General features: G+C 40.9%; 2 protein-coding genes and 1 long non-coding RNA gene across 5 annotated transcripts; 1 reads left to right on the forward strand and 2 right to left on the reverse strand.

Moving 5' to 3' along the window:
* Positions 1-1,285: 1,285 nt before the first annotated feature.
* On the reverse strand, positions 1,286-8,138 carry LOC115547750 (uncharacterized). The gene is made up of 11 exons (XM_030362184.1): positions 8,111-8,138; positions 7,885-7,983; positions 7,201-7,308; positions 6,517-6,624; positions 5,839-5,946; positions 5,472-5,540; positions 3,295-5,323; positions 3,145-3,213; positions 2,937-3,068; positions 1,956-2,057; positions 1,286-1,674 (listed from the first exon to the last, which is right to left on the reverse strand). Exons 2-11 carry the CDS (start codon positions 7,912-7,914, stop codon positions 1,451-1,453), a joined length of 2,979 nt encoding a protein of 992 aa, XP_030218044.1. The 5' UTR covers positions 7,915-7,983; positions 8,111-8,138; the 3' UTR covers positions 1,286-1,450.
* A 17-nt stretch (positions 8,139-8,155) lies between these two features.
* LOC115547751 (uncharacterized) lies at positions 8,156-12,821 on the reverse strand. The gene is made up of 4 exons (XR_003977413.1): positions 9,916-12,821; positions 8,783-8,905; positions 8,498-8,660; positions 8,156-8,303 (listed from the first exon to the last, which is right to left on the reverse strand). It is a non-coding gene; the product is annotated as an uncharacterized LOC115547751 (long non-coding RNA).
* A 2,895-nt stretch (positions 12,822-15,716) lies between these two features.
* LOC115547752 (uncharacterized) lies at positions 15,717-23,826 on the forward strand. Of its 3 annotated transcripts, XR_003977414.1 has the most exons (10): positions 15,717-18,823; positions 19,032-19,166; positions 19,846-19,980; positions 21,042-21,110; positions 21,486-21,580; positions 21,769-21,892; positions 21,983-22,103; positions 22,302-22,419; positions 22,685-22,758; positions 23,628-23,826. XR_003977414.1 is itself a non-coding variant. In XM_030362185.1 (9 exons), exons 1-9 carry the CDS (start codon positions 16,106-16,108, stop codon positions 23,736-23,738), a joined length of 3,579 nt encoding a protein of 1,192 aa, XP_030218045.1. In that variant the 5' UTR covers positions 15,724-16,105; the 3' UTR covers positions 23,739-23,826. The 3 variants fall into 3 exon arrangements, 2 of the variants coding, with proteins under 2 accessions (XP_030218045.1, XP_030218046.1); XM_030362185.1 differs by lacking the exon at positions 21,983-22,103 and having other exon boundaries at positions 15,724-18,823; XM_030362186.1 differs by lacking the exon at positions 21,983-22,103 and having other exon boundaries at positions 15,726-19,166.
* Positions 23,827-27,882: the final 4,056 nt, after the last annotated feature.

The following is a 27,882-nucleotide window of genomic DNA, read 5'->3' on the forward strand; positions in this document are numbered from 1 at the left end:
CACATATGTCGCACTAACTTTTGATGAGCATCATTTTAAAGCGCATTATCTTTTTGATGGAAAAAGGACTATAATTTCGCATAAACACCAGTATACACACACACACACACACACACACACACACACACACACACACACACACACACACACACACACACACACACACACATACTGGTATTCATGGCTACTGGGGACCAACTTTTTAATCATCACTGGTGGGGACCACCCTTTCTAGAGGTGCTAGAGGTGTGAAAAAAATTCAGCACACTCACTACTGTTTAGTTAGCCTATACATGCCTTAAAACCTGCAAATTTCCATTAAAATGTTTTCCCCATCATATATGGGGACCACTGAAAAATCAAGTCAATGTGTTGATAGGGGACCGAATTTGCATGAATTTGCAAAGAATTTACATAATTCACACCTTCATACTTGACTTTTTGGGGACCATACTGGTCCCCAAAAAGTCATGTCCATCGTTATTATTATCAGTTATTATCATTAAAAATCTTAAATTTACTTTTGATTTTAATATGCCATACTCAAACCATAAATTAGTACATTTAATCAACTAAAAACCGCAAGGACACATCAGGAGGACAAAAAATGGAAGAGGTGCCATGTAGGAGAGTCAGGCATCTCATCAGACACTTCCCTGAAAAAAAAACTACTGTGCAACCTTTCACTTGACGCAAGAACCTTGTACCTCACAACTGGCATGATGGTGCGTGGTCCACTGCAAAGATGCTTCCAAGGTTGTACAAAAAAGCAAGAAGGCAGCTGTTCGCAACAACCACAGCCTCATGGCCATCACCACATTGAAGCTGTTGGATGAAGGACTTGAAGCAAGGGAATTCATGACAGTAAGACGCTGCTTCAAATGTTACATAATTGTAGAGTCATAATGTCAATTAGTGATACTATCTTAGAACCAATAATAGTTGGACCTAACAAATAAGACTGTCTTGCAGGGAGCAAGGAGGAGCTACTGGGCTTAGAGAGCAAGGAGGAGGTACTGGAGGCTCCAGGAAAAGATGGAGCCACGTCAAGTAACCAATGGTTGTACCTTTTTGTTTGTCATAAAATAAAATACTTAAATCTTTTCTGTCCTAATTCTTTATCTGCATTTCCGTCCACTCTTTTAAGCGCTGTATAATGGCAATAGCACAGAATAATAATACAGTAGTATTTAGCACATAATGACCTCGTCATGTGATATTGCTTCAAACCATCATTGAGTGATGTAGTTCTTTGTAATGACTATCAATAAGGACCAACTCCAGATCAATTGAAATAATTGTCACTGTTTAATAAACAGATGGCCTGCCACGTTGGCCCCAACTTTAAGCTTTCAAGTATCAAGCTAAGAAAAACAGTGAAAATAACCATAACATAAGACATAAGCAAAGCACTGCTCACAAAACTAGCAGAATCAGCCTTTTTTAAACATTAGGAATGCTGGACTTTCTTTTTGTACGCTGTGATGCGGTTGTATACATAATATTTTAACATTTGCCAATCCCGATTATTGAGAGCTGCTGGCTCAGCTCTTAGACACTTTTCACAGTCTCTCTTTGAAGGGACGATGCATGAAGTGATGAACCGCTTCATATGCTTTTCAACGGCTTTTACCTCTTCGTCCTGCCATGGTTTTCTTTTCCTGGGAGCTTTACCTGTGAGTGGGTGAAAAAAATGTCAACACATAGACCTTACACTTATGTAGTACATATCTTGTTTACCTGACCACACAAAGGACTGTACATGGTTCAGTCACCATTTCACACAAGATCATCAACGAAGATTATTACTGTGTTCTGGCACCCAGTGATTTATGCCACCATGGAACATCACCAGACCCATTAGCTTTCAGCAGTGGCACTGCGAGCGTACTGCTGTTGCAATTCACATTTGAGTTGATCTGATTTGTAATGAAAAAAAAAAAGATTTAAATCACCTTTGACAGACATCACAGCTGTGAGCCGGTCATCATCTCCAGAAAGTGGCTTGCTCCTCTTGCTCACTGATGGGACTGCATTCCTCACCTCTGCTGATGATTCTATGAAATAGATGAATGATATATTTGTTAGATATACAGACAAAGAAACAAACATGAGAGGAAATGCCTTTGTGCAGCGGGACTCATTGTATGCTTGATGAGATTGAAAGATGTGGACTTAATTTCTGATGTTGTAATTTCTCTATTAATTAAGTCACATGTTATCCCTTTCAATCTCTCCTTTAAGCCACGTTCCCACTCGCATTGGCTCTACTCGCTTTTGGAAGCTGGTACCTTTTGGGGGGACAGTTTCCACTGCAAAAATAGTACCCCCTGGATGACGCACAGGACTTCCATAAAGCTGCTGGTCCACTTGCTAGATATGAGTGGAGTCATCCAGCCTTTCTGTCGTTTCGCAAGTGAGCAACATGAAGGTTTGTAGCTCCCCCAAAGAGCATGGCGTGCCCTTTTTGGCTGCTGCAACTGATGCCTAGACACTTTTACCCCGTGCGTGGTTATTGTCCGTGACAAAACTCGGAACCAATCAGTGTCTGCAATGTGTCGAGGTCACTTTTTATAAAGTACGAGGCTGCTTTTGTGGAAACCTGAAGGAGCAGGTAAAAAAATAAAAAATAAAAAGTACAGGTACCAGTAGGGCTGGGCAATTAATCGAAAATGGACCCTCGATCTCGATTCAGGGACACGTCGATGTTCAGAATTACAGAACCAGCAGTATCAGATATTTTTCACTGTCTACCCAGCCATTGTTTAATGCATTCAGGCTTACAGTTACAGTGGCCAAAGCTATATTCACCTTTATGATAGTTGGGCTGCTGTTTTCTGATGAAGAGAAGGCCATGTCTGAGATATTTTTTGTAATTTTCTGGTGTCCATTGTACTTATTCTGCTAAAATCAAAGAAGGAATTAAAAAAAACAACCTTCAACAGGTGTTGCGGCTCCGACACGGTCATCTTCTGCTGCTGATGGTGTATCTCTCTTGCGTGTTGGTGGGGGGCCTTCTTCCTCTGTCAGTGGGGGGCCTTCTTCTTCTGTCAGTGGAAGAGTCTCTTCTGCCAAAGACAAAGATTACAGGACATTGAGAAACACACACAGTAAACCCTTCTTTTGAGATAAATGAATATATACCTTGAGATGAATCGTGTCGTCCCCTGGTTTTAGCTGTCTCATCAGTCTCAACAGGACAAATGACCATGTCTAGAGGAGATATAAAAAAACTTGATTAGCAAATATAAACAAAAGCATGATGGACAAAAGAAAAATGACAAAACAACATACCATCTGGCCCTATTGTGATTTCATCCAGGTTTTGGCCATGGAACTCAGCCAATCTTCCTTGCTCAAGGGCCATGAGAAGCTTGCTAACCTTGGCAAGCTGCAGTGTTTTCTCAGGTAGTCGATAAAACTCACGATGGACTCTAATGTCATGCCCAAGAAAGTTAGCCAACTGGTCCATCTCTGTATCCGTCATGTTGAGAACCGTTGAGAGTGTTGCAGCATGTTTCCGCAGCCTGGTGGAGGTCAGTGCCTTGGGACACTTTGCACCACATGCTACTGCAAAAGCACGGAGGCAGTCCGAACCACGGAGATGCGTTTTAGCAGCTGGCCTTGCAAACATGTAGCAATTCTCTTTGAGTACCTCACAAGCCTCTCTCTCTGAAACCAGGAGTTCCAGTGCACTGAGCATTTTCTGAGTCACAAGAATAGGAACCGGTCTACCTCTTTTTCCCCTGATCACAATCCTTGTGAAATGTTTGCAGAGTCTTTTCTCTACTTCTGACAGTGCCCAGTCCAAATCCTGGTGATGATCAGACTCGTCTCTTGACAAAAATGCAGACAAGGGCATGCTTGCCACTTCTCCTTCCCTGCGACGGTTAAAGAGGATGATCTGTGCTAAGCACACCTTTGCCAAGTCTATCCAGGTCTTTGTGGAAGGACTTTCAGAGAGTTCTTTGCAGTACTCCTCTTGCTTTTGACTGAGAAACTGGTGCAGTCTCTGCACATCTTCTGTGAACGGCATCAGAGTGGGAACATTCCACTTTGCTTCATTGAGGTTACGTAGTGCTGTCGCAGAAATCATTTCATTCCACCTTTCGTTGTGGACTTCCTGAAACTCAGTGGCATTTTTCACAAGTTCATGGTTGTTCATGATCAAGCCCTGAGCTTTTAGGAGTTTGCTGACTTTGACCAATGTATGGCCAATTTTCTTGGCAAGTGATGGTATTGTGAATTTGTGAGAATCACTGTCATAGCCACAAGTCACCTTGACAGCTTTGATCACCTGCAAGTAATTCTTTGGATTTATGAAATCCTCCACTGTTTTTAAGGGGGTAACTTTTCTGGCATTATGAACCAGTCTTCCCATTTCTCGCATTTTGTCACGCACACACTGTTGATTCTTGGCTGACATCCCACCCTTGTTCAACAGGTGCTGCCCAACATGGATGATGACATTGTCTTTTTTCACAGCATCAGTGATCGGATCAGCAACCATGGCACTGATAACTCCCCACATCTGTTTCCCGATGTGTGATGGCACAGGCTGCATGAATGTACACATAGACTGAACACGATTTTTTCCTGGTTTGACAGGTATCGATGAAGGCTTAAGTTTGCAAATTCGCATATGTCGCCACAGGACTTTTCGTGTGAAAAGAGCTTGGCAGTATGCACAATGCATGAAATCCTTCCCCTGTGCATCTTTATTCGGGCGTTTAAATGGAACCAACTCTCCTCTCCCTGACTCCAGCACAGCAGCGTTGTGGGCATAGTTGCCTCTGTTGCGAATATAGTCAAGCAGTTTTCTTCTCTCCAAGGAACCCTTTGGTAAACTTATAGCTTGAGCCACATCAACTTTATCGTGGTGTGCACGTTCTAGATGTCTGGCCATTTTTGCATTTGCTTTTTTGCAATATAAGCAATACTGTCGTTTGTTGTAAACTCTTTTTCCATGCCTCTTTTGTGAAGCTTGCACAAGTATGGTGTCAGTTGCATCTTGACTTGAGCAGGGTTCTTCGTCTGTACTGACATCACATGTACTGATGTTTGTTCTCAAGTTTTCAAGGTCTGGTGTCGTTGAGTAACCTACTGTTGTGGAGTCACCTACTGTTGTGGAGTCACATACTGGAGTCACCACTTCAGAGTCAGAAAATAATTCACCCACTGGCCACCTTTGTTTCCTTTCAGTTGTTGAAATGCTGACATCACTTTCGTCACTTTCAGACGTGGAATCTGGCACATACTCATCGCCACTCTCTGATGTAGAGTCGTATAACTCACTCAAGTCTTCAAAATCTGTGTTTATCATCTGAAAATAAATTCATTAACTTAGAGGATGGATCGATAGTTGACATTATTGGACACCCAATTCACAGTTTAAACATTGTGACATTAGGTGCATCGTCATATGACATTTTAATCAGTTTGCCACTGATCCAACATAATTGAGTACTTACAATGATACTTTTTGTCCGTCTAAGTCTTGGGACAGCAATCTCGTCTTCATTTTGGAATTTTGTCTCACTCTGTGAAGAACAGCAATACAACACACACACTGAAAAAAATTTAGATATTTGTGAAGAATATTGATTAACCAGCATCTGCCGTCACACTAATAGAATGAGCAAGCTTCATGGGGGAATGGCAAACACAGTCACCACTTGTCACCACTTGTCGGGACCGACATCCAGAGCTAGTCTTCACACAACCTGCCAACTCAACAATAGAAAAGTGTGTGTCCAGCAGCTTGAATGAAGCCAGAAACAACAGGAGGCGACTCTGGATGTCTCTATGAATTCATCTTAAGTGCTCCACATGATGTACCTGTTCTATGGACATGACGTCATGGGTGTAATCATCCACCTGTGGCCCTGGAGGGACATCAGCATGGGAGCCATCCACACGAGGGTCATGTTGAGCTTGTGTGCTTGACTGCAAGTATTTCACATGGAAATTATTGCAATTTATGAGCCATAATAATCATTTTCAGGTCAAGGGTACAGCTATGAATTTGGATGTGTGGATACAGAGAAACCAAATTTGAAAGACATTAAATTGAACCGCAAAGTTTCTTCCTGTTTCATTAAGCAGCATCTGCTGTCACACCAACTGAACGAACAAGCTTCATGGGGACATGTCAAACACAGTCAAGTCACCACTTGTGGGGACCGGGTGTCCAGACTCAAAGAGCTACTCAAAACCTCACACAACCTGCAAACTCAAACTGGCAAGAAAGTGTGTTGTGGGGACCCCGTACATGTCCCAGATTAGAGGGATTTTTTGTCAATTGTAAAATCTCCACAAAGTTAAAATTGTGTCCTGATCATCCATTTAACATTAGCCATCAACACATCTCATACTAAAATGTCTAACAGTTCAGATTCAAGTCCATGATTATACACTTCTCCATGTCTGTCCACCATCTTAAATGAAGCTAAAAAACAACAAGAGGTGACTCTGGATGTCTCTATGAATTCATCTTAAGTGCTCCACATGATGTACCTGTTCTATGGACATGACGTCATGGGTGTAATCATCCACCTGTGGCCCTGGAGGGACATCAGCATGGGAGCCATCCACACGAGGGTCATGTTGAGCTTGTGTGCTTGCCTGCAAGTATTTCACATGGAAATTATTGCAATTTATGAGCCATAATCATCATTTTCAGGTCAAGGGTACAGCTATGAATTTGGATGTGTGGATACAGAGAAACCAAATTTGAAAGACATTAAGTTGAACCTCAGAGTTTCTTCCTGTTTCATTAAGCAGCATCTGCTGTCACACCAACTGAACGAACAAGCTTCATGGGGACATGTCAAACACAGTCAAGTCACCACTTGTGGGGACCGGGTGTCCAGACTCAAAGAGCTACTCAAAACCTCACACAACCTGCAAACTCAAACTGGCAAGAAAGTGTGTTGTGGGGACCCCGTACATGTCCCAGATTAGAGGGATTTTTTGTCAATTGTAAAATCTCCATAAAGTTAAAATTGTGTCCTGATCATCCATTTAACATTAGCCATCAACACATCTCATACTAAAATGTCTAACAGTTCAGATTCACATTCAAGTCCATGATTATACACTTCTCCATGTCTGTCCACCAGCTTAAATGAAGCTAAAAAACAACAAGAGGTGACTCTGGATGTCTCTATGAATTCATCTTAAGTGCTCCACATGATGTACCTGTTCTATGGACATGACGTCATGGGTGTAATCATCCACCTGTGGCCCTGGAGGGACATCAGCATGGGAGCCATCCACACGAGGGTCATGTTGAGCTTGTGTGCTTGCCTGCAAGTATTTCACATGGAAATTATTGCAATTTATGAGCCATAATCATCATTTTCAGGTCAAGGGTACAGCTATGAATTTGGATGTGTGGATACAGAGAAACCAAATTTGAAAGACATTAAGTTGAACTGCAGAGATTCTTCCCGTTTCATTAAGCAGCATCTGCTGTCACACCAACTGAATGAACAAGCTTCATGGGGACATGTCAAACACAGTCAAGTCACCACTTGTGGGGACCGGGTGTCCAGACTCAAAGAGCTACTCAAAACCTCACACAACCTGCAAACTCAAACTGGTAAGAAAGTGTGTTGTGGGGACCCCGTACATGTCCCAGATTAGAGGGATTTTTTGTCAATTGTAAAATCTCCACAAAGTTAAAATTGTGTCCTGATCATCCATTTAACATTAGCCATCAACACATCTCATACTAAAATGTCTAACAGTTCAGATTCACATTCAAGTCCATGATTATACACTTCTCCATGTCTGTCCACCAGCTTAAATGAAGCTAAAAAACAACAAGTGGTGACTCTGGATGTCTCTATGAATTCATCTTAAGTGCTCCACATGATGTACCTGTTGATTGGATGTGGAGTCATCATCCATCTGTGGCCCTGGAGGGACATCAGCATGGGAGCCATCCACACGAGGGTCATGTTTAGCATGTGTGCTTGCCTGCAAGTATTTCACATGGAAATTGTTGCAATTCATGAAATACAATTGATCATTTTTAAAGTTCAGACACATAGTATAAAATTATTCTGGATTTGAAAATTGTGCAGAACCACAATTTTCCACATACTTGACTTCTCCATGGGCAGTCATCCCCTCCGTAGTTGTAGGTGATTTCATCCCCCTCATTTATGTCTTTGATAGCAAATAGGCACAAGTGCGGCATCCCATCCACATCAATCTTTTTCATTCGGCAGTTAGGGCCTTTGTGCTGATCATTAAGAAGTCGCCCCAATGATTCATCCTCTCTTGAGGCATCAATGCTTAGATGAAGGAAGAAGGTATTGCGAGTAAACCCATTTCATATTAATACATGCCGTTCCTCTACATAGAAATCAAATCAACATAAATGTTAACATATGGTACAATTTGATTAATTAATAATTCTCCTAGTTGTTCTTCTGAATATACAGAGTTTGGTGTTTTGTGTGCCAAGTATAGTTTAATTGCAACTTACCACCAAAATTTCCCTCGCCACTTGAAAGCAAAAAAAAAGGCAGTACACGATGGGTGGAAAACCTTTCGTCTTCTTTGGGCTTCAACATCATTGATCATATCACCCCGGTACTCCACTACAAATTCTCCTCTGGGAAATTTGCTTGTGGCAAATACTCCTCGTCCTTTTAAAGAAAAAAACAACAAAAAAAACAATAGATATGTTCAATAGTACAGGAAAGAGCATCAACATAACTTATCAATTACTTGGAGAAAATAAAAAGCAAAAAACACATCAATGTTTTACCTTTCTCTGCATTTATGTATTTAACTTCCAGTTTTGAAGTTTTGTCCGTCTTTGAGAGAACATGACGGATGGCATCACTTGTCGGACTGAGCCTTGGTGGCATTTGAAACTGCAGACATACATCTAAAAAAATATATATAGCGTTATTGACAACAATACATTTCTTATTGACAACTGATAAAAAACAGGGACCACAAATTTCAACAAATTTGAGAAAATCTCTGTCCAATCTGCCAAATATAGAAAACTATCATTAATCTAGTTGTTGCTACTGACATTGTGTCAAACTGAACCAGAACAGGTAAAAAGCTACTACAGGTAAAATGAAAGCACCTCACATTTCAAAATGTAACTTAATTTGACAAAAATGTAATGCCAACTCTGTTTGGTAGTCCAATATTACTCACTTAAGTAATGTTGGTTCATTAATAATATAAATTAGTGTCTATACGCAAAGTCAATGTACACGAGCGTGTTCCAGGCCACGTGACTTTAGGGGACACGCCTAGCATGGTAGTCCAACTTAGCTAGCATTAAGTTCAAGGCGGCGGCAGACTCATTGAGTCACTCCACTCGAAGTACAACCGATGTTCACCTTAACCCTCTGAGACCCACATAGAGAACTTTCCGTCTTGTCATACTTTTGTGTATTGCCTATAAAATTGTCATTTTTTAGTGTATCATCAAGTTATACACATCCCCAGAATCAGCACAAGCAGGGTACCGTTGTTTAGCCCCGTTTCTCTAGTTTAAGAGGAAATGACCCGCATCTTTCTAGCGTAAACCATTACGGAGTTATGACGCTCTAAAGAAAACATGATTATTTGTAGCGTATACGCCACAATGGGTCTCAGAGGGTTAAAAACTCCCTTCATATTAACCATGAATTGCATATTTTTAAATTAAAAATACCACGTACTGACCGAACACAAACCCGCTTCGCTCCTGTGTATCAAGCACCTCCACACTGGGCCCCGACATTTAAAGCCAACATGCCAATTAATTAAGCACGCAACTGCGTGTGGTTAGCATCCTTACCGCGCCAGTTATCACCAATAAACCGCGTCACACGACATAAAACTCTAGAACTGATTATATATGTTGCATTTTATGAAAAATACTGCGGTACTTACCTAACAAAATCGCCTTTCTGCTCCACTTTTGCTTTTGACAGGACTTGTACTTCACCGAGAGAACGGAGTTTGCTGTTAAGCTGCTGTCAACCGTACCGCGCGCTTCCTGTGTGATTTCACAATAAAATCACTTAACCGGAATAGGAAATGCGCGCGTACGCGACCGTATTTTTTTGTACAATTATTTTTAATGGCACAGAGCCGCTTTTTGGGTTTTGGGGTTTTGTACTTTGTTACACTTTTTTGTACTAGGAGCTGGATTGTGATGTTATATCTTGAGGCAGAAATGTGATTTGACCTCTGTCTCCTCCTGTCTCCTCCGTCTGTTCAGGCCCTTCTGAAGGGCTGAGGCTTAGTGGAGCAAAATGAGTGTCACCTGTGAGATGTTTCCTACTCAAAGGACAGGCGACGCCCATCACAACACAGACACAACCTGATTTCCTTGTGTGTCGAGTCAGATTCAGGAGAAAGGCCCCAAATCATTGACACTTTGTTGTATCTGCACCATATTTGACACATCCACTCATGAGCCCACTCTCACAACATGTCCCACTCGGGGGCCATTTTGGATGTCCCAACAGCCAAAAAACAGGAAGTAGGCACTGATTCATCAATGCTTTGACGTATCCACACCATATTTGACACGTCTCGAGAGTGGGCTCATTGGTGTACATGTCTCACTCAGTGGCGATCTTGCATGTCCACACTTCCGAAAAACAAAAAGCAGACTGTAGTGCACCGATGCTTTGCTGCATCTCCATCACAATTGGCAAGCGGGGAGCGGCAGCAGATGGGCAGCACACATATCAAAATCTCCTGTGGAATTTTCTAGTTATTATTGTAACAATGAGAAATATTGTTCAGAAACACTCAAAGACACGTTAAAAATTTCAGGTAAGGCTGCAAGATGTAACCACTCAGCTGGAGGCTGCCATGTTGGCTCCTCTTTGTCCTCCAGCTTCTTCCAACCTTCTTCATGGCAGCCTCTCCTGCCTGTGTCTGTCTCTTCTCTCTGCCTGGTTGTGGGGTTGAGCCCTCACGGGCGCTGGAGGTGTTTTTATTTGATTTATTTATTTATTGTCCTTTATTTAACCAGGGAAATTCTCATTGAGATAAAAATCTCTTTTTCAAGAGGATCCTGGCCAAGAAGGCAGCACAAAAAGTTACACAGAAATGACACACATTGAATAACAAACATAAAAGATTACATCCAGGATTAAATCATCATCAGCTAATTTATAAAACAAGTGCAAACACTGGTTAAGTGATCCTTAATTCTAGTTTTAAAATTGTCTAAGCTGATACAGTGATCAAGTTTAAAATGAGCCTGGATCTCAGTCCAGGAAGTTGGAGCATAGACACTAAAAGCTCTTTCCCCAAAAGCAGAGCGAGTTCGAGGAATTTGATACAAGATTTGTCCATGAGAGCGAAGATTTAGACTACAAACAGGCTTTTGAGTCAGTAACGAACACAAATAGGCTGGTAGTTGATGCATAATGGCCTTGTAAAGGAAAATAAACCAGTTTTGGCTGCTTCTTCTCTGCCATTGTGTCCGAATAAAGGTGTTCTCCTGCTACCCGGTGTCTCTGCTAAGCAGCGAGCATTTCCAGCAACAGTGAACCTGATACGTGTGCATGCGGGGCACAGGGGGCCCTGAGTCGGACTGAATGATACGACTGGTCAATGTTTTTAATGTTTTGCAGCTTCCACCATGGTCAGATTTATTTTGTTTTTCTGATCACATATTGCATTGACGACTATTGGGAGAGAAGGACCATTTCACCCAGTATGAGTGTTTCTGAACATCATCATAGATTGCACCTTTAAATGAAAAGAAACTTAGTGTCCACAAATGACTGTGTTGATCATTTTATCTTCAAATGCTCTTTAGTAATTATAATTTGGAATACAATACATTATGTATCATACTTCCATGTTGACATCTGTCACATTCTATTCTAATCTTCTCATGTTTTACAGTGTAATAAATGTAATTTCCATTGAAAAGCATGCATTTTCCTTTGCTTCTTGAAACCTCCCTAATGGGGACCAGGAAGTGGGCGGTCCCAACCATATTTGGAAGGTGTGTGAGTGTGAAGCGGTGAGTGCAGTTACATGCAAAGACATATAGGGGGGGAACTTTCACACACTTTCACTCAAGTAATTGTGATAAAACATGCTTTTTGGGCCTTGGCCAAAAATCAATTGGGCACCTTTAGAACACCTCCTGGAGGCTTTTAAGAAGGAAAACAGTCTGGGGACCGCATTTTTGGTCCCCAGACTGTCAGCGGTCCCCACATGGTGACTGTGTAAACAGAACGATGTCCCCACACAGTGATGAATACGAGGACACACACACACACACACACACACACACACACACACACACGCACACACACACGTGTAGGCTATACCAGTTGAGGCTGGTCGTTTTTGCAGTGAGGGAGGAAGGACCGCGCGCTTGGTTGCCATTGGCCTGCTTGCACTGTTGTATGGTGGCATAAGAATGTGAGACTGAAGTTGTTTCAGGGGGTTTTGTATGGCGACACATTAGTGTCATAATTCACTAATGTGATAACAGATGCATTCGGGCGTATTATATTATTCCATACGCGTAGATATTAACTGCGAGCGCGCAAATGATCTCTGCGCGCGCGCAAATTACCTCTGCGCGCGCAAAACAGCCTCTCGCGCGCAAACTAGTAAAAGAACGAGAACATTATTCCAGATTCAACCTGATCTATAGGCATGGCGCCTATCAAGGAAAGTCGCATAGTATGGAGTTAGATTCATGCCAAAACCCCGCACACACGCAAAACGTGTTTTGCTCACGCATAACGATTCACACGCACACAAAACGTGTTTTACTCACACAAAATGAATCACACACACGCTCAGTGCACTGGAAAAAGGGTTTTATGCCGCACTTCATCTGATTATTATTTTGTAATTCAATTCAAATAAACATTTTTTGTTTTATTTTTAAAATAACTTTTTTTTATTTCAAAATACTGTGAAATATAGATATTTTTAGTTAGGAGTTCAATTAAGAAATATCTATTTTGACAAATGTAAAATGTCAAGGTTACGTACAAGCCTGCGCATGCGCATTAAATACAAAGACGCTTACGACTACTGGACCAAACCGCAGTGTTGCCAACTTAGCGATTTTGTCGCTATATTTAGCTACTTTTCAGACCCCTTTGGCGACTTTTTTTCAAAACAGCGACAAGCGACAAATCTAGCTTCTTTTTCAGCTGCTATTGGTGACTTTTGGCGACTTTTTGAGGTGAAACCACTACCCTTGACCAGAGTGACGATGACTCATTGGCGGCAGTAGCTCAGGTGGTAGAGCGGGTTGGCTGGTAATCTGAAGGTTGTTGGTTCAATCCCCGGCTTCACCAAGCAGTGTATCGAGGTGTCTTTGGCAAAGCACCTAACCCTGACTGATGTCGCGATGTGATGTCGAATCCAGACAGAACCGCCTCAAGGCCATGAAGCGGCGAGAGCCGAGCGGGAATAAATGATGATGATGATGTATACAATAATGAGAAACAATTGTTTGATAAAATTGTAATCTTTTTGATTGGATAAACCAAATTATTTCTGATAGATATTTCTTAAATGAGAACCAATTGTTGGAGTGAATCAATATTTTTTTGTTTAGGATTTAACATACGATTTAAATGTATTAACTTCATTCAAAGAATAGAATTATACTTGGTGCCAAGTTGTATTGTTTTGTTTTTATGAACATAGGAAATATTGTTTGAGGCAAGCTATATATTTGTCATTGGCTCAAGTTATGTAATATAGATGTGAACCATTACCCATGTTTTTTTTACTTGGTTCAACAGAAGGCTTTTTCCAGTGTGTGGTTTGCAAATACAAAACATCATTCACAAACTAATGCATTTTGCTTCATAAACAAATACAGTATGTTTTACACAAAGTACAATCGGATTGCATTTGCGATCAGCAAGGCGGAAAATGAGTGCCAAAAGTCACGTGACAAATAAATGTCCTGTGATTCACACTACACAACAGCAGGCGGCGGTGTTGAGTCAGTTTAAGGCCGCCAGGACGATCTTTTTTCTCCCCAAAGTCTTGTAACCACGACAACGCCGGTAACCCCCCCCCCCCCCCCCCCCCGCGCGCTAAGGCCCGCCCCCATCTCCCAAAGCCTGTGACGCTACAATATTATATTATAAAGATATTAATATATTATATTATATCATCTTATATTATTTAGATATAGAGGACCTGGACTCCTGCCAGAGCTCTCGGAGTGTTCTAGATTCGAATATTTTATAGAACGGATGATATTATGAATCCTAAACGACTGCTTCGGTTTTTCTGACGTCTCTGGTACTTCCACAACACGTAGAGACGGGTTTAGAATGAATTGGCGGTCACAAGAGGAAGCCTCTCTCAAACTCGACCACGCGAGGAAACGAACAAATAATTTTTTGGTGCGAACGCAGCATAACTAAGGGGTCAGAACAGTCTCATTAATAATGAATGCACAGAGAAGGATCCCATTTGAAGACAGAAACAATGAACATATTATAACTATTGATAAGAAATGGGCTCTCAAGTCTCACGCATTCGGCGTGAGATACACGCAATTCAACCCATGGCGTCGTATTTCTCACGCAGAGAAATTACCAGGATAGCGCCCACCAATTTGCGCCGCTACCTAACACTGGGACAGGTAGGTATCAAATGGGTTTCACGTACATAGGGTAACCAGCCGTCCTCTTTTGCCCGGACATGCCCTCTTTGAGACGCTTTATGTGTGGCGGAATATCAAAATCGTCCGGGATTTTATTAAATCCTCATACATGTTCACATTGAATTTGCATTGCGTTTCTCTGGGTTGTTCACAAAGCAGTTAGGCTACACCTCCCATACTCAGTGCTGTCCGCTTTGCTTTGGTTGAAGTGAGTAGGGGGAGTGGTTAAGTAGACCCTTCAGATTCTCCTACAGGGGATTGATAAAATTCAATCTATTGAACACAACAGAAAGAAACACTTGGTCAGTGAATGCCACAGATATATTTTAGAAATTGGACTGAATGCCACGTGAATATATAATTATGTTTTTGCATGTTTCAACTTTTGCAACGTTTAAAAGTATATGCCTCTACTGGTCTTGCTTGAGCCAATAGCCTTTTGAGGAAGTGTTGTTTCTGAATATTAGAGTTAAGGGCCAATAATGCTTATTATCATACAGTAGTCACCATGTCTATGGACACATTTGTATGCAGTCACATGTTAATATACGCCCCCCGCCGACAAAATCGAGAGCATTGTGACACTGTACATCAAAGTGATATGTTGAAATTATGATCAATAGTCTAATAATGACATTATTAAGAAAAATACATGGTTGTTTTTTCAAGACTTGTTCAAGACTTGAAAAGTTTGGGACTTAGACTTGGACTTGCTTTGGTGTGACTTTGACTTGGACTGGACTTGCCTTTCCCTGTCTTGACTTGGGACTCGACTCGGACTTGACTACTAAGACTTGGGACTTACTTGGGTCTTGCAAAACAGTGACTTTGTCCCACCTCTGTCCGTTTCATTCAAACATACACATTCAAACACACAACATACACTACTATTCTCTCTCACATACATTACTATTCTCTCTCACATACCCAAATATACTCTCTCACATACACTACTATACTCTCTCAAATACACTACTATACTCTCTCACATACACGACTATACACTCATACATGCATGTAAAAGGAGTATAATAGTGTGTGTGTATGAGTATAGTGGTGTATATGCAAGATTATAATAGTGTGTGTAAGACCAAGTATGAATTCTGTCCCAGGTGGCCCCTCATAGTTAAGGGATGCTTACCGTGATGCTACTGTATCTAACAGGATTTAGTTTTCACCTACAGTAGTAGGTGAAAACTAACATATTGTTGTATATTGTTTTTGTATTTTTGTAGATTATTGACATTGAAACTTTTAATATTTATCAATAACGTTACTATTATATTATTATATTAAGGGAGAGAGGAAAATGAGAGGGAGACAGTTGACGGAAACAAGGAAAATGAGAGTGAAAATGAAGAAAGTTCGGAGGCAAGGGAGACAAAGCAGAGAAAGGCAAAAACAGTTGTTGAGTCTGGTGAAGAAAATGATGACACACATGAAGGGGACGACAAAATGACAACGCAAACACCACCAACAGTTGAAGAACTCACCGAAAGTGACAGTGAAGAACAACTTTCAGCGACAATGACAAGAAGGAGAAAAGTAAAAACAGCTGTTTACTCTGGAGATGAAAGTGATGACACAAATGAAGGAGATTTCAAAATTACAATTCAACCATCACCAACAGTTGAAGAACTCACCGAAAGTGACAGTGAAGAACAACTTTCAGCGACAATGACAAGAAGGAGAAAAGTAAAAACAGCTGTTGACTCTGGAGAAGAAAGTGATGACACAAATGAAGGAGATTTCAAAATTACAATTCAACCATCACCAACAGTTGAAGAACTCACCGAAAGTGACAGTGAAGAACAACTTTCAGCGACAATGACAAGAAGGAGAAAAGTAAAAACAGCTGTTGACTCTGGAGAAGAAAGTGATGACACAAATGAAGGAGATTTCAAAATTACGATTCAACCATCACCAACAGTTGAAGAACTCACCGAAAGTGACAGTGAAGAACAACTTTCAGCGACAATGACAAGAAGGAGAAAAGTAAAAACAGCTGTTTACTCTGGAGAAGAAAGTGATGACACAAATGAAGGAGATTTCAAAATTACAAATCAACCATCACCAACAGTTCAAGAACTCACAGAAAGTGACAATGAAGAAGAACAAATTTCGGAGACAAAGGGAGAAGAGCACACAAAAAAAAATGATAAAGAGGACACGTACAGGACGTGCGTAGTCGGTCCAAAAGAATTCAAATTTAAGGTCGCAAGAAAAAATTGGATAAAAATAAAGCCGGAAAAGGGAAAAAGACAACTGAGACCCCCATGGACCGATATATTCTACAATGAATTTAGAAAAAGCAACCCATCGTGCACATTGGCCTTTAAGTACCAAAATATTAGAACACGTGACAGCCGGAAAAAAAAATCACCATACCTCCGCGCCACAGCCAAGTGCACGTTTGAAGGTTGTGAGGCGGTTTACACTTTCACCAGGAAAGGCCCACCAAAATACAACGCAAAAAAGATTACTGTCATGGTGACACGGTTTGGGGAAGTCAAACACCTTAAGTCTCAGAGAAAATGTAGGCCTGCAAGATACCTCAGGAGAGGAAAAATAGCAAAAGCAGTAAAAAGTGGTGTGAGCAACTGCTATTACGAATTGCTGAAAAACACACCTGTGGAGGAGATCATGGCTGGTAACATAACCAGAAGCCTCACAAAAGACGTGTTAAAAATCATATCTTACGAGATCAGAAGCGTTGCAAGGCTTCACAATGACCAATTGTTGGAGCTAATGCTCACTCAGAGGATTATCAGAGAGAGTGGTCGGCAAACTCGGCATGCATCATCGAACGGCTATCTGCAGCTCCTCCAGATTGACCCTTTTGCAACCCACTTATACACTGATGCGGGCCTGCAAATTTTGGCTGAACATTTGAGAGGACCCATGCCCACTACCCTATACCTCGATGCAACAGGTGGGGTAGTTCAGAAAGTACCCCATCAGTCAAAAAGAGTTCTCTATTATGCCCTGGTTCTGCCTGGAATGGGCAAGGACAAGCCGCCTTTGCCAGTCGCGGAGTTCGTGACTAACAGCCATAGTGTTCCATCAATATCGCACTGGCTTATGGAGTTCAATAGGAGGCTGTCCCACATTACCGGGAGAAAAATTGCACAAATAGAGACAGATTACAGCTGGGCGTTGATGAACAGTGTGCTCATCTCTTTTAACCACGAGGATGTCTCTGCATACCTTTGCAGAGCATTCGAAATTGTGTCGGGACAACTCAAAGTCATTCCAAAATTCACTGTGCTCCATTTGTGCTCTGCACATATACTTAAGGCAGTCTCCCAGGCCTTTGGGAGAACAACCAGTGACAGAGGCATAAAGGAGTATGCAACATACAGTTTTGCATACCTGCTGAACTGTACAAGCTTGCCAGAAGCACTTGAGGTTTTCTACCACATGTGTGTGCTGTTTGATGCAGAACAGCACACAGACTCAATCAATACCAGTGAAAGGTACCTGAATGGCTGCATTTTGCAGAGTCAACACATGGATATTGAGGAAACACAAGAGGGGAGCAGGATCTGTGATTCCAGTGACCCTTCCAATGGCATTCTCGCAAGGTCCCCCTTCATGCAGGCTTTTGACCTAAGAAGGGAGCAAGCCACATGTGACGTCCTGTCTGATGAGGAAGCAGACAAAAACAACAACTACCACTGCCCAGGTATAATAAATGTCTTGCTTAAGACATACATGGGCATCTTTCCCTTGTGGAGTGGTGTACTACTCGCTGATCTATCGAGGCACTCTAAAGGATCTATCACAAGAGGAACAGGGTGCAAAACACGGGAAACCAACTGCCATGTCGAACTATGGTTTAGGTTGGTGAAACACAGCATTCTGTGCAAAAGAAAATACCTCAGACCTGCAGAGTTTGTCTCTAAAATGTTTGCCTCAGTGCAGGGGAGGTATGTTGAACATGTGATTCAACAAAGCCTGCCAATTGATGTACTTCAGAGAAACCTTCAAAGCTCTGTTAAGCTGGAAGATGACCCAGAAGAGCAATGGTGTAAGAGGGACACCTCTTCTGGCAGTTCAAAGCGCAAGTCAAAATATTTCAATCCTCCAAAAAACATTCCAAACCCCAAGACCAAGACCAAAAGCAAGAAGATCATAAAAGTGGAGCAGAATCAACGGGTTGAAGATGCACAAGTAAGTAATGTGACGTTTTTTTAAATGACAGGTGTGAGATAAAGGACATGAAATGAAAATGTTTTTTTTCCTCCTCATTGCCCTAGGTAGAGACAATGAGGATGCAATATAATTATTAATAGAACCTCACATTTCACATCGTACACTTAAACCATAGATCATAGACCTTAATTGCTACATGGATTTCAATGTTAATTCTGACTTTCAGTTAAACTTGCTGTGGAAAAAGAGGGGAACAGAGATAATTGTTGCAACCCTGCCATCCCAAGTGAAGGGTCGGAGCCTCTTCATCCACCACACTGATCTACGGTGTCTACGACCCCACCTGTGGTTGACAGGAGAGGTAGGCGTATTAAAAGCTCTTCCTCTCACTGCTAGTCTATCTGTCTTTCAATTTGTAGTCCTTCAAACTGATGTATTTGGAGGACTGAAGACCTCCATTAACTCACACACACACACACACACACACACACACACACACACACACACACACACACACACACACACACACACACACACACACACACACACACACACACACGTAATAATGTCAATGTGAAAAAGCATTAACATGCAAGCATTAATATATCCTATAAAGGGGGCTAACGTTCTGGAGCTAAGGAACAAGCTAGTACAGAACAATAGGCAGAGCAAGAAGTTTAGCCACGAGCTTGTTGTCTGCGTTTGTCCACAGTTGGAATAAAGACATCAGTTGAAGTACATTAAAACTGTGGTGATACCTTGGCACTTAAGGATATCACAACACGCACACACACACACACAGACAGGCAGGCAGATAGACAGACATACTATCCCTCTTTGTTATTACCTGTCTTTCTTTCTGTTGTACATGGAAAACCACTGAGATGAAGCCACCCCCCTCTGAGTGAGTGGTGATCTCATGATAAGCCAACAGTAGGCCATAACTTCGTTATTAATTTCAATGGCCAAAGAAACTAGTTTGTGTTCATATGGTGATGCTGTGTGCTGATGCTAATCAAACATTATTTTGTGTTTATCAGATAATTCAGGGATTGCTGCATCTCAGTGCCTTCACGTACAACGTGGTGGACACCATTTACCTAATGGATTATTACACCGCAGGTGTACTTTTATTTGGTGACAGAGCTACTACACGTCGCCACACTTTACCTAAGGTAATATGTTCAGTGTATGTTTGTGCATTTTACGGTATGTTGCGTGATGGGTAATTACTACAGTGCATGAAATAACTGTGATGAGAAGGTAACACTTTATTTGAAGGTATCTACATAAGAGTGACATGACTCTTGTCATGAACTTCGTCATGAAAACTTAACATACACAGAAAATCCACCTCTTTTTGACATGATGACATAATCATTATTACAATTAGATGAGCAAGGTTACAGACAAACTCTAGCACTTGGTTAGATAATTGTGTGACAGGATATGTCACAGAACTGGCTTTCATGAAACCACTATTACAGTATAATGAATACATTTTTTAGACCTCAAGTAAAGTGGTACCATTTTGATGTGTCATTTAGATGTCGTAAAGGATAAGTGCGCTTTAAGTGTTATTGCACACTCATTTCCTTTCTGCAACACATATTGTGCTGTTATATATACTATATTATACAACGGGTGGCTTGAATCCAGCGATCTGATTGGTTCCTAACTGTTGTATAATAAGCGTATACATAACTGCTATGACGCCCAATCATTTTGTGAAAGTTTGCATATCACTCCGCGCCTGGAAGTAGAAACAGTTACAAAGTAAAAAATATGTTGAATGATGGAGAGGGTGTAAATGTTGTTACTCCGGGAGTGAGCAAGGCGATGGAGAGACTAACGAAAGCTTAGGCACATGGCGAGTGAACTGCTCCATAGGATAAATTGCCGGCGTACCGCTCTAGCGGAGCCTTCTCTCGGAGGGACGCTAAAGTGTGTTGCATAGCGACCGTCGTGCATTTTGAAGGCAGCCAGGAGGGACTACTTTTTTGTATTCTTTAATAAAACAGCTACTTTGACTTTCTTGTTTGTTTTTTTATAGATCACTTCAGTCAGTAGTATGTGCTCATTATACCACTGTTAAGGGGCGTTGTTCGGACCGACGCGCAGCCACAGCCTGCCACAGCCTGTCGTGATCTATTGCTTAACTATACTTATCATAGGTGGACAGCTAACTAACATGTTCATAAAATCATCCTGAAACATTGTTTTTTTCATGCTGTAGGTAAACTTCGATAACTTTGACGGAATCCTGTCATTTGTCCACGTGAACAAAAATCACTGGAACATGCTGGTATGTTGATTCATTAATATTCATTCATTCAAATGTGGGTTTTCACATAGTGAAATAAAGTATTGCGGCGAGTATCAAGGTCATGGTCAAGGTTGCTTTATTCATACCCTTGGGTAAATTTGGTTTGCATGTGTATCGATCGCCACATGCAGCGATGGATACTCATCAACTTCTCAATACAGTATTTTTCCGAAACTGTACTTGGCTTATTATTTCATCCACTCAACTCATTTGGCGACTGTGAAATTGGCATAGGGAAACTTTGATTCTAAGTTTACTTTGACCCATCACCTTTTTTCTTGCTTTGCATGCACTCTCCCTGCTATTTCTGGGAATTGCATCTCTAGTTAAAGAATACCCTCTCTTTTTTCTCAGTACATTCATGCAAAGTCTGGTACTGTGTACCAAATGGATCCCTCACCAGCATCCTCTGAGCTTGAGGACTCTACCCATGCGGCTCAGAGACTACAGTAAATATTCAAGCTAGGATTCTAAACATTAAAATGTCAATCATGTTTACTTTTATTCTACAATGGCAGCTGTGGTGTTTTGAAGATATTTCCATATACCTTATAATTGAATACAAACTTTGCTAAATTGTATCTGTGGATGGAAAATGTTTTGGTAGCACTTAAAGAAAAGTATCACATTTCTTCAGGGAATACTTGAAGATTAGAAAACATCAGGGGAAAACTGACTGGGTGGATGTGAAGTGGAAAGGAGGAGTGATGCCCCACCCAGTGCAAATGGATGGTTGCAGCTGTGGTGTCATTGTTGTTGAAGTAAGTTGATATATGTAGCATAGAGGAAACATGATGTTTCTTTAATTTTTGTGATGATGGAGATAAGCTTACATTTGGGTGTTTCCACAGATATACAAGATGATTTCAAAGGATAAGTTCACTATTGTGTACTTTGAGCCCCCTTTCTCGGTTGGCTAGGATGAAATAGAATGGTTGACACTGAAATGTTGACGTTTGGTCCTGTCTCTGGGTATTTGGCTCATTTAGAATCGCCCCTGCCTGCTTCAGAATGGCTGCCTATGGGCATTTACGAACCATGAATGCCCATAGGCAACCATTTAGAAGCTGGCAGCAGTGATTCTAAAACCTCCCCACCAAGCATGTGTTGACAAATGGTTTAGTTTTCTATTAAAAGAGAAAGACAATCACTTTAATGTTGTTAATTCAGATGGCCAGAGCAGTGATGGAAGCCTTCCCTGAGTTCCCCAAAATGAACTTCTCAACAAAAAGGAGAGCCATGGAAGAGGCGAGGAGAGATATGGCTCTCCAAGTCCTTGAATCATCAGGTATACAATGCAGTATACATCTTTTTTTGAATAACTTAAAGGCATTCCAAATATATTCTGATTAAGGGCCCAATTTTGAGAATGATATGGTAACAGAATTGGTGAATGTGATTGGCGAATGCAATTTCCCTTAGCCACAGGCCTTGCCCATATCAGAGTCTCCACCGATTACCTCTTGCGGGTTTAAAAAAAGGCACATACCATTTGCCGATAAAATCCCCAAAATTGGGCCCTAAATATGTCATGCAAATACACTTTATTTCAGTCTTTGATGAGGAGACTTGTTCGATGTGTGGAGCTGACAAGCCCCCTGGACAAGCACCTCCCGTTACAGACTGGGTGAGTTGTTGTGAGCAGCACATACATTTTGTAACGTAATGTGACATACAGTGTTGGTAGTAACTAGTAACAAAGTTAATTAACAAAGATAATTCAATTTTGATAGCAATATGTAAAAAGGCCAAGAAAGTTGAAGGGGTTCAATGTTCACAGAAAACTTTCTTTGATTCAAACTTAACCTTTGCTATAATCTGCTGGTTTGGTGACCTGAGTCTAACAAACAAAAACAGGGTTTGTTCTACTCGGTCTATCCTCAGAACAACGAGAGGCAATGTTGATATTATGACCAAAAGGGGGCGTGCCTCCGTGAAATGCCGCAAGACAGCTGGGAGATGTAGCCTAGGCCTACACCTTACGACTCGTACGGCCAGTTCCATACAACTGGATCGCGGCATAACTGTCCTTCTCTTCCTTTCTTCAAAGCTCATCTCAAGACCTTTCTGTTTAACTTCTCTCCCACTCCAAACACATAGCTCTATCCTCTAGACTAGAGGCTCCCTTTGTTTAGTTTAGTTTTTCTCTTTTTTTGTATTGTTGTTTGTTTGTGGTTGTATTTTCATTTCCACTATGTGAAGTGACCTTGGGTTTGAGAAGGGAGCTATATAAATGGAAATTATTATTATCACTATTATTATTATTTACCTGTTTTGAAACCAAATTGCCCCGTAAGGACATTTCAGCTCAATTAAATTCACCTGGAGGGTCAGGTAACGCAAAAGTAACAAGTGACATAAGGCATTACTCCACACAAGTAACGTAATGAAGTAACTTCCCCAATGCTGGTGACATACCACTTAAGCCTAAGTGTCCTACCAAGTGACAAAGTCATGTACATGAATGAATCATTAATTGTTTTTTCAATTCAACAGATCCAGTGTGATAATTGTGACCGGTGGTTCCATAACCTTTGCTTGAACATGGACCAAAATAAGTTAAAGGAACTCAAGAAAAGGCAATGGCTGTGTGTTTTATGCCGATGACAAGGTTGAGGAAAATTGTGCCTCGTCCAAGTGCCAGGTTTTGTTTAGAAATGTGATTAAAAAAAACGTAAAAGGCGTGTTAACATCAGAAGATGTGGAAAGCATGAATGGGGAGGGGAGACACACACACACACACACACACACACACACACACACACACACACACACACACACACACACACATTTCCATTTCATCTATTCTCTCTGGTTACAGCCATATACACTTTGATATTGGATCCCTTCCACTTACTTTAACCCTAGGCTATACCGTAAGGACTGAAGATCAATGCCTGATTACCAAAAGATTCTGTTGAGTCAGTGTATAAAACACAACAGCTGCGTTGATTGAGAAACGCTTTACACCAATACTGTGCATAGTCTGATTCATTGCCATGGATTGCAAGAAGGAAATATTACAGAAAGGTCTGAAGTTAAAATATAATTTGCAAGTTCACATAATGAAGTGGGAAAACAAATGAAGGTGTGTTTGATTAGTATATCATGAATGGAATTCTTAAAATATTTAAAGAAAATTGGAGGTGCAAAATATTAATTTTTAAGGAGGTGTGTGTTGTTATTACCATATTGTAGGACAGGTCCACATTGGTCTGGGGCCTCTGGGTCCCATAACTCGGAAGCTATTGAGCAAAAAGCAATTTCCCATAGGAAACTAATGGGATTCTTAAAATATTCAAATAAAATTGGAGGTGCAAAATATTAATTTTTAGTGAGGTGTGTGTTGTTATTACCATATTGTAGGACAGGTCCACATTGGTCTGGGGCCTCTGGGTCCCATAACTCGGAAGCTATTGAGCAAAAAGCCGTTTTCCATAGGAAATGAATGGGATTCTTAAAATATTTAAATAAAATAGGAGGAGCAAAATATTAATTTTTAGTGAGGTGTGTGTTGTTAGTACCACATAGTAGGACAGGTCAACATTGGTCTGGGGCCACTGGCTCCTATAACTCGGAAGCTATTGAGCAAAAAGCCGTTTTCCATAGGAAATGAATGGGATTTTTAAAAAATTCAAATAAAATTGGAGGTGCAAAATATTAATTTTTAGTGAGGTGTGTGTTGTAAGTACCACATAGTAGGACAGGTCAACATTGGTCTGGGGCCTCTGAGTCCTATAACTCGGAAGCTATTGAGCAAAAAGCAATTTCCCATAGGAAATGAATGGGATTCTTAAAATATTTAAACAAAATAGGAGGAGCAAAATATAAATTTTTAGTGAGGTGTGTGTTGTTATTACCACATAGTAGAACAGGTCTAAATTGGTCTGGGGCCTCTGGGTCCCATAACTCGGAAGCTATTGAGCAAAAAGCAATTTCCCATTGGAAATGAATGGGATTCTTAAAATATTTAAATAAAATAGGAGGAGCAAAATATTAATTTTTAGTGAGGTGTGTGTTGTTATTACCACATTGTAGGACAGGTCCACGTTGGTTTGGGGCCTCTGGGTCCCATAACTCGGAAGCTATTGAGCAAAAAGCCGTTTTCCATAGGAAATGAATGGGATTCTTAAAATATTTCAATAAAATAGGAGGTGCAAAATATTTATTTTTAGTGAGGTGTGTGTTGTTATTACCACATTGTAGGACAGGTCCACATTGGTCTGGGACCTCTGGGTCCCATAACTCGGAAGCTATTGAGCAAAAAGCCGTTTTCCATAGGAAATGAATGGGATTCTTAAAAAATTTAAATAAAATAGGAGGAGCAAAATATTAATTTTTAGTGAGGTGTGTGTTGTTAGTACCACATAGTAGGACAGGTCAACATTGGTCTGGGGCCACTGGCTCCTATAACTCGGAAGCTATTGAGCAAAAAGCAATTTCCCATAGGAAACTAATGGGATTCTTAAAATATTTAAATAAAATAGGAGGAGCAAAATATTAATTTTTAGTGAGGTGTGTGTTGTTAGTACCACATAGTAGGACAGGTCAACATTGGTCTGGGGCCACTGGCTCCTATAACTCGGAAGCTATTGAGCAAAAAGCAATTTCCCATAGGAAACTAATGGGATTCTTAAAATATTTAAATAAAATAGGAGGAGCAAAATATTAATTTTTAGTGAGGTGTGTGTTGTTAGTACCACATAGTAGAACAGGTAAACATTGGTCTGGGGCCTCTGGGTCCTATAACTCGGAAGCTATTGAGCAAAAAGCAATTTCCCATAGGAAATGAATGGGATTCTTAAAATATTTAAATAAAATAGGAGGAGCAAAATATTATTTTTTAGTGAGGTGTGTGTTGTTAGTACCACATAGTAGGACAGGTCAACATTGGTCTGGGGCCACTGGCTCCTATAACTCGGAAGCTATTGAGCAAAAAGCAATTTCCCATAGGAAACGAATGGGATTCTTAAAATATTTAAATAAAATAGGAGGAGCAAAATATTTATTTTTAGTGAGGTGTGTGTTGTTAGTACCACATAGTAGGACAGGTCAACATTGGTCTGGGGCCTCTGGGTCCTATAACTCGGAAGCTATTGAGCAAAAAGCAATTTCCCATAGGAAATGAATGGCCGAATATCTGTCGAATATCCAACTTCAAACCAACTTCACCACGGTGCACAGGAGACGTTTGAGTCGAAGCCTTCAGATCTTCCCGCGGTTGTCTTCTGCAGCACTACTACGCCGCGTGACCAACTGCGTCACTTGTTAAACAATAAAAGCAGGAATATTCATGCGTCGAGCACAAACGATCAGAAGAAGTTTTATATGTTTTTCACCTTTGGGGCGCCAGCTTCGGAAGTTGAGTGACGTGATTTGTTTACAAAATGTTATGTTTAATATCTCAAAGGTGGTATGAGCACAAATGTTCATTTGTCGTGCACAAACGTGCACAAACGAAGCACAAAGGATTGAGACCGATTTGGACCGATTCGGACATTATTGGGGTGCTGAGTGAAAAAAATGAAACCTTAATAACATAAAATTTGAAAGAGCACAAACGTGCACAAACGATGCACAAACGAATGAGACCAATTTGAACCAATTCTGACATTATTTGGGTGCTGAGTGAAAAAAATGAAACCTTAATAACTTAAAAATTAAAAGAGCACAAATGTTTATTTGTCGTGCACAAACGATGCACAAATGATTGAGACACATTTGAACCGATTCGGACAATATTGGGGTGCTGAGTGACGTCATATGTTTACAAAATGTAATGTTTGATATCTCAAAAACGGTATGAGCACAAATGTTCATTTGTCGTGCACAAACGATGCACAAACGAATGAGACCAATTTGAACCAATTCTGACATTATTGGGGTGCTGAGTGAAAAAAAATTAACCTTAATAACTTAAAAATTAAAAGAGCATAAATGTTTATTTGTCGTGCACAAACGATGCACAAACGAATGAGACCAATTTGAACCAATTCTGACATTATTGGGGTGCTGAGTGAAAAAAATGAAACCTTAATAACTTAAAAATTAAAAGAGCACAAATGTTTATTTGTCGTGCACAAACGATGCACAAATGATTGAGACACATTTGAACCGGTTCGGACAATATTGGGGTGCTGAGTGACGTCATATGTTTCCAAAATGTAATGTTTGATATCTCAAAAACGGAATGAGCACAAATTTTCATTTGTCGTGCACAAACGTGCACAAACGAAGCACAAACGATCTGAAATAGTTTTACATGTTTTTTTTACACATGGGGTGCCAACTTCACGCAGGTGTGTGTGCACACTAATAATGACTGCTGTTGTCCTTGTTTCATCCGGAACATCTGGCCCATGACTGAGGAGGCCCCGGGTATGTGTGTACTTGAGTGTGTGTGTGTGTGTGTGTCCCTCTCTCTTTCTCTCTCTCCTTCCACCTCACACACACACAGACCCCCCCCCTTAGGAGCCTGAGTTAGCACTTAGCATGAGCAGAACAATGCCTCCGTGTGTGTTTGGGCGACTGCGGCTAATTGTTGCTAACTTGTGTGTGTGCCCTTATGTGTTTGTGTGGGTGTATATGTGTGTCTCTGTGTGTGTGTGTGTGCGTGCCCTTATGTGTGTGTGTGTTCCCTAATGTGTGTGCCCGTCTGTTTGTGTGTGTCCCTATTATGTGTGTGTATTTGTATCTGTGTGTGCGTGTATTTGTGTGTCTGCCCATATGTGTGTGTGTGTGTGTGTAAGGG

This window comes from Gadus morhua, chromosome 7, assembly GCF_902167405.1.
Source record: "Gadus morhua chromosome 7, gadMor3.0, whole genome shotgun sequence".
Lineage (NCBI taxonomy): Eukaryota > Metazoa > Chordata > Actinopteri > Gadiformes > Gadidae > Gadus > Gadus morhua.